Here is a 6,685-nt window from a genome sequence, read left to right on the forward strand (position 1 = left end):
CCACACTGTCACCTGCCCCTGGCCACCTAGAGCTGCTCCCTGCCTGGGGCCGTCTGTCTGTCCCCTGGCCCGCAGGGAGGCACGTTTATGGTATCCTGAGACCCTTCCCAGACCTGCGGCCCTTGCCTCTTACAGCGGCCACAGTCCCCGCCCACTGCAGAGCCAGGGCTTCCCTGGTGGCCCTGCCCGCTGGCCTCGCCGGCCTGGGCGCACCTCTGTTGAGTCTGGAAGGAGGCAGGCAGGAGGGGGAGCGTGTCTGCCTCTAATGAAGTTTGACATTTAGTGGTGAGCGCCGGGCGGGGTGTGGGAGCCGGAGCTTGATTAGCGCGCTCTAATTGACAGTAATTAGGCAGCTCCCTGATTGTTTCTAATTCTGCTATTAATTGTGAGGAGCGGGGAGTGTGATTGAGGATAAATTTGGTGCGGAGCTGCTGGGGCTTTGGCTCCCTGTGAGCTCCAGGGCCGCTTCCACCCCTCCAGGCTGCAGAAGCCGCTGCTCCCTCCGCCTTCACCCTGCTCTGCCTAAGTTCCCCTCTCTCCCCGCGCTGCCTCCTCCTCCTCGGCCGGGAGCCTGGCAGCCCTGGCTGGCTCTCCAGACGTGGCCCACCTAGTGGGCAGGACCGGCCATGCCGTGCCCGCCTCTGCCCTGCCCGCACTGACCCGCTCTCCCCTCCCCAGCCGGTGGCCCCGCTGAGGTGCTCAGTTCCAGCCCCAAGCTGGAGCCTCCCCCATCTCCCCACTCCAACCGGAAGAAGCACCGGCGGAAAAAGAGCGCCATGACCCCCCGACCAGACGGCCCCAGCAGTGCTGCTGAAGGTTCGGGGGACCGAGGGAGAGCGGGCATAGGAGGTGGGCAGGGGCCTGGGCGCAGTTCCCCGAAGCAGCACCTCGTTCCCGGGCTGGATGGAGGAAGCACTTTTTAGGGATGACTCCTGGGCACAGACGCCACCAGCTCTTGCGGGAACCGGCCGCACTTCAGCCACGGCTGGCTCCCCTCGCCGAGCTCTTTCTCCTCAGTCGCGAGCTTGCTTCTGTTGGTCTTAAAGTCGGACAGTGACCGCTGCCGTGCTCCTCTGAGATGCGCGGGCAGGGCCCGTTTCCTCTCGGTCACCCGTGAGCTGAGTGAGTGCGTGGCCGTAGGGTGCTTCAGGCCTGTGTGGGGCCGTGGTCTCCAGCAGCCTCTGAGCATGGGCGTCCGGCTCCTCGGGCTCCTTCCTCGTCCTGTCTGTCACCGTGCTACCCCCAAAGCTCCCCAGTGTCCCCGCCCGTCTCAGTGTCTGGAGTCCCTGGCTCCCCAAAAGGTTAAGTTCTGTGGACTCGAAGTTTGTCGTTGCTGCTGTGACTGTAGGGAGGTAGCACCTAGCCATCAGGGCCCAGGTGTCCGCCAGGGCCCCGAGGACAGGAGTGCTCACGCACTTCAAAGGCTGGGGTTGGAAGCAGGGAGCCGAGGCTGGGTGAGGAGAGGGGCTTGTGTGCTTGTGGGAAGGCCCGTCTGCAAAGAGCCCAGGGGCAGAGCTGCCTGGACAGACAGCGGATTTGCCAGCAGAGGTGGCCCTGGCAGAACACGGGCTGGTCCCATGGGTCCCTGCGCTCTCTCCAGCCCCCAGCGCAGGTCACACTGCCTATTGGCAGCTGTACACGCCCGGGGCAGTGAGCACTCGCCTCCAGGGGCCTGGGGAGCAGACCGTCACTGTCACCGCAGGGGCTGGGGTCCCAGTCCGGCCCCGTGCTTGTCACTACCGACATTCTCGGATCCGTATTGGCTCCCACCCTCCGGTTCTGGAGAAAACATCTCCCCACCTCCCACCCACTTGCCCTTCCTGCCTGTCTATGCCAGGGCAGTGGGGGAGGGGCCGAGCTCCCAGGAGCCCCACGCTGACGCCGTCAGGAATATTGGGTTTAATGAGCTGCAAAATGAGGCGGCTGCAGCTGACATGTACGGATGGTGCCCACACCCGCCCCGCATCCGCCTCCGCGCGCCCGCACAGCCTGCGCTAGACGCGGCTCCTCTCCCCAGGACGCCCCCTCTAGTCCTGGCACTCCTGGTACCAGGACCTTGCGCCCATGCCCCCAGGTCCCACAGGTGGTTAGGGATGGAGGCTAGTCTTGCAAGTTTGCCGCTGCAGACCTGTGCCCTGGGACTGGTGGGCACACCCGGGGAGCGGGCAGCCATGAGGCCGGGCCGCCCGGGGAGCTGGAGCACGGCACGGGCCTGACAGCACGAATGCCCCACAGAGGCAGACGAGTCCTTCGAGTTTGTGGTGGTCTCGCTCACCGGGCAGACGTGGCACTTCGAGGCCTCGACGGCGGAGGAACGGGAGCTGTGGGTACAGAGCGTGCAGGCCCAGATCCTCGCCAGCCTGCAGGGCTGCCGCAGCGCCAAGGACAAGGTGAGCAGGGGTGCTGGCCGGCTGGAGCACCCAGCTTGGGACTCTGGCCGGGACTGACCAGCCACCCCTTGTCTCCCGAGGCAGACCCGCCTGGGGAACCAGAACGCAGCCCTGGCCGTGCAGGCTGTCCGTACTGTCCGCGGCAACAGCTTCTGTATCGACTGCGACGCCCCCAGTGAGTGTGCCGGCCGGCCAGTGCTGGGGTGGGCGGGCGCCTAGTGGCCTCCGCGTCCCCGCGCCGTCCACCCCGCTGCAGCGTTCTTCCTCTCTCCAGATCCAGACTGGGCCAGCCTCAACCTGGGTGCCCTGATGTGCATCGAGTGCTCGGGGATCCACCGGCACCTGGGGGCACACCTGTCCCGGGTCCGCTCCCTGGACCTGGACGACTGGCCGCCCGAGCTGCTGGCCGTCATGACCGCCATGGGCAACGCCCTGGCCAACAGCGTCTGGGAGGGAGCCCTGGATGGCTATGCAAAGCCAGGGCCCGAGGCCTGCAGGTGAGTGGATGGGCCTTGGCGGTGGGGAGTGGGGATGACGCCCGGTGGTCCTCACAGAGTCAGAAGGGTTAACCCGGCCATTGCTCTGCTTGGCGTCAGCCCCTTGGGGCCCCTCCCCCTCCGGCCTGTCACTCAGGAGCCTCCCAACAACAGACCCTTTTTCAGCCGTTATCAGAGGTCAGGGGGGCAGCTGGAGGCGCATGCGCAGCAAGGCCCCAGCCTGCGCTCTGAGATGGGGAGAATGGGTGAGAGATAGGGTCGCTGTGGCCCCCACCGGCTTTGTCCCAGCACTGCCAATCAGGGAGTCCAGATGACCAGATAAGCTGCCTGCAGGCTCCCTGCTGGGGGGGGGCTCCCTCCAGCATTCCTCTCCCTTTTACGCTGCCCGCGCCCCCCTGGTCTCCCGGGGCTCCTCTCTCTGCGCCATCGTGTGTCTCTGGCCCCCGGGGTCTGCGCCCCTTCCTGACCACTCCCCGGCTGCCGCCCGCTCGGCTCCCCTCCTTGCTCAGGCCTCGATGGCGCTGTGTTGCAGAGAGGAGAAGGAGCGCTGGATCCGGGCTAAATACGAGCAGAGGCTCTTCCTGGCCCCGCTGCCGAGCTCTGACGTGCCGCTGGGGCAGCAGCTGCTCCGGGCCGTGGTGGAGGACGACCTGCGGCTGCTGGTGATGCTACTGGCCCATGGCACCAAGGAGGAGGTGAACGAGACGTACGGGGATGGCGACGGGCGGACGGCCCTGCACCTGTCCAGCGCCATGGCCAACGTGGTCTTCACGCAGCTGCTCATCTGGGTGAGCTGGGCGCCGTCCCCTGCCCGGCTTCCCCTGCCCGCCGGGCTCCCCGGCACGCCAGCCCTGAACCTGTTTCTCTCCTGCAGTACGGGGTGGACGTGAGGAGCCGGGACGCGCGGGGTCTCACTCCTCTGGCCTACGCCCGCCGGGCCGGCAGCCAGGAGTGCGCAGACATCTTGATCCAGCACGGCTGCCCCGGGGAGGGCTGTGGCTTGACGCCCGCCCCCAGCAGAGAGCCCGTCAACGGCACCAACCCCTCCGCCGAGCTGCACCGCAGCCCTAGCCTGCTATGAGAACCAGGAAGAAGAGGAGCCAGAAGGACTCCTGGTCTGGGACCCTCCTCCTGCAGGCACCGGAGGCTCAGGCACTGAAGCAGGAGCCCGCAGCAGGGAGGAGGAGGAGGAGGGACGACGGGGAGACACCTGGGAGTCGAGCTGCCGCAGGGCGAGTGTGGTGTCCAGCCCTCTCCCCACGGAGCCATTGAGAAGGGACAGGACCCTTTGGAGGTGCCTGCGAGGAGAGGGGGGCAGGACCTCTCCCTCCTCCAGACCCCTGCCTCCTGGCCAGCCCCCACAAGCACAGGGCACAGGGTGGGGGCTGATGAAGGAGACAAGGGGTGACCTGCGAGTCCTATGTAAAATTTGTACATTGAAATATTTATGTTTGTGTACATACTCGGTGTACGTGTCCGACGAGCTAATAAACCAGACAGCGTGTGGCCTTGTTCCCCAGCATGCCTTCCACCGCTGCCCTTCTCGGGACGCCCCGTTAGTTTCTCTCAGTCCCCTGTCCCCACCCCGGCAAGGCAGAGTTGAGTTGCAAACCTGACAGAGAAGACCAAACCCTTTGCCTCCTATGGTGCTGCCCTCCCAGCACTGCACCCAGGCTTTCCAGGGGTCGCTGTGTGGTTCAGTGTCCTCACTATCCCTGCCTGGCGGGAACGCGCCGAAGAGGACATTAAGTGTTGCCCCAAGAGTCTGGGAGTGGCCACACACACCAAGCACGTGCAGCGGGACACCGAGTGGTCCTGGAGAACTCGGAGGAGGGTGGCCACGGGACCAGTGGCTGGGCACCGAGCAGCCTGCGTGGATGGCATGGGCCTGGCCTCTGATGGGATGCCCTCCAGCGACTTGCCAGGCCGGGGGTAGAACCCCAAGCCCCTGCTTTTCTCTGACTCTATCCCTGTTACTCTCCAAAGATGACCTGGGTAGCCAGGCGTGGTGGCGCACACCTGTAATCCCAGAACTTGGAAGGTTGAGACAGGAGGATCGCAGGTTCAAGGACAGCCTCAGCAAGTAGTGAGCCTCTAAGCAACCTAGCAAGATCCTGGTTCAAAATAAAAATAAGCCGGGTATGGTGGCACATGCTTGTAATCCTGGTATTTGGGAGGCTGAGAGGGGAGGATTGGAGGTTCATGGCCAGCCTCAGCTACTTAGTGAGGCCCTCTGTAACTTAGTGAGATCCTGTTTCAAAATAAAGAATAAAAAATAGGGCTGGGGGTGCAGCTCAGAGGTAGAATGCCCCCTGGGAACCGAAAAATAAATAAAAATTAAATAGGTTTGGGAGTGTATCAGAGGTAGAATGCCTCTGGGTTCAGGACCCAGTGCCCCCCCCACACACAACCTGGGGATGCCTCCATTGGCTCTTGGAGGACGAGAGCTTGCTGAGTTGGGGTCATTGCTCTCCTGAGCTTGTCCCCCGTTCCCGGACCCCCTCCTCCAGTGACCTGTGTTCTCTGAAACACCCTGAGTATGTGACGGGGTGCTGGCGCTCTACACGGGCAACGGCCTTTGTGTAGGGAAATAACCAAGTGACACTGTTCAGAGGAAACCAGGTTTTATTTCTCTGTTCACGTCCCTTCTGCACAGCTGTGCAGAGCCTTGCACACCGAGAAGGGCAGAACACAGACAGGCGGTGGGTGTGTGCGGGACTGGGGCCCGGCGTAGGAAGTACTGGCCGCAGTCCCTTCCACTCGCAAGACAAGCTGCCCGGGCTGGCGGGACCCTGCCTGATGCGGGTGTGCAGGGACTGATATTAGAACAGGTCAGCCTCGGTCACCCGGCCTCTCCGGCCCCTCTGTCCAGTGCTCACCTGCCCTCCCCACGGGATGAGGGCCCACAGCTGACTGCTAAAGAGACCTGTCATTATCAACTTCTGTCTGACCTATGTCCCAAAAGAGCCTAACCCCACACCTCTGCGCAGGCTGAGTGGGAAGTATCAGCAGAAATGAGCTTTGCTGTAGACCAGGCTGAGGGCGGGGCAGGTCTAGACAGAGGACTTAGCTGAATTCCCAAGCCCGGCTGAAATGGAGTCAGGGAACAGACCCAGCTGGGCCTGGGTCTGTGGGTCTGTGCCAGAGAGCTCTGTGATCCTGGCCAGGCATGGTCCCTGGCCGCCTGCTTTGGGAAACATGAGCTGCCGGGGGATGGCGAGCTGGGTCCTGGCATCAGGGCTGTCTCGAGCCCATGAGGTGTTGACTACCTGGCTAGTCTCAGGAACAGCCAGAAACCGGCCTCCACGGCAGGTGAGGAGCGGGCCGGGAATCTAAGCTGCGTCCTTCTCCCCGATTTCAACCTGTTTCCTGGCCTCATTCACAGCCTGATTTTCTCAAGGGTTCTGTCCCCACTCTAGCTCTCCTAGTCAATACAGGTCAAGTTGTTCCCTGGCAGTTCTGGGCAGCTGTGTTAACCATGATGTCAACCGTCCCCTCCGCCTGTGCTCCACGCAGGTGTCTTGAGTCCTGCACCTGCGCTCTACTTTGCCTCGTCGCCAACCCTGAAGCCTCTTGCCCAGGGCCCACCCTTCCCGAGCCACGTGTGCATTCCTGGCCCCTGCACTTGGCAGTGGCCCCTCATTCTGTAACGGGAGGCTGGGGGTACCCCATGCCTCACACAGTGGTGGGAAGAGAGACCACGGTTGATGCTGAGTAACAGGACACCAGGAACGGGTCTCCTCCCTCCCAGGCCAGGCGTCTGCGACAGCAAGGGGCAGCAGAGCTGCCTCCGAGTCC

General features: G+C 63.6%; 1 protein-coding gene across 6 annotated transcripts in view; it reads left to right on the forward strand.

Annotated features, from left to right (window-relative positions):
* Positions 1–3,968, forward strand: part of AGAP3 (ArfGAP with GTPase domain, ankyrin repeat and PH domain 3) — a gene marked incomplete at both ends in the record, with an annotated part of 54,651 nt that extends 50,683 nt beyond the window's left edge. For 3 of the 6 annotated variants that reach the window (XM_080701074.1, XM_080701075.1, XM_080701078.1), the window contains 6 exons: positions 679–816; positions 2,236–2,390; positions 2,475–2,565; positions 2,665–2,887; positions 3,420–3,675; positions 3,762–3,968. In XM_080701074.1, the coding sequence (XP_080557200.1) occupies positions 679–816; positions 2,236–2,390; positions 2,475–2,565; positions 2,665–2,887; positions 3,420–3,675; positions 3,762–3,968 (1,070 nt within the window). The remainder of the gene's footprint in view (positions 1–678; positions 817–2,235; positions 2,391–2,474; positions 2,566–2,664; positions 2,888–3,419; positions 3,676–3,761) is intronic. The other 3 variants (XM_080701076.1, XM_080701077.1, XM_080701080.1) reach the window with 1 other exon arrangement.
* Between the last annotated feature and the right edge of the window lie 2,717 nt (positions 3,969–6,685).

The sequence above is a fragment of the Muscardinus avellanarius genome, assembly GCF_963383645.1.
Source record: "Muscardinus avellanarius genome assembly, chromosome: 9".
NCBI classification, from domain to species: domain Eukaryota; kingdom Metazoa; phylum Chordata; class Mammalia; order Rodentia; family Gliridae; genus Muscardinus; species Muscardinus avellanarius.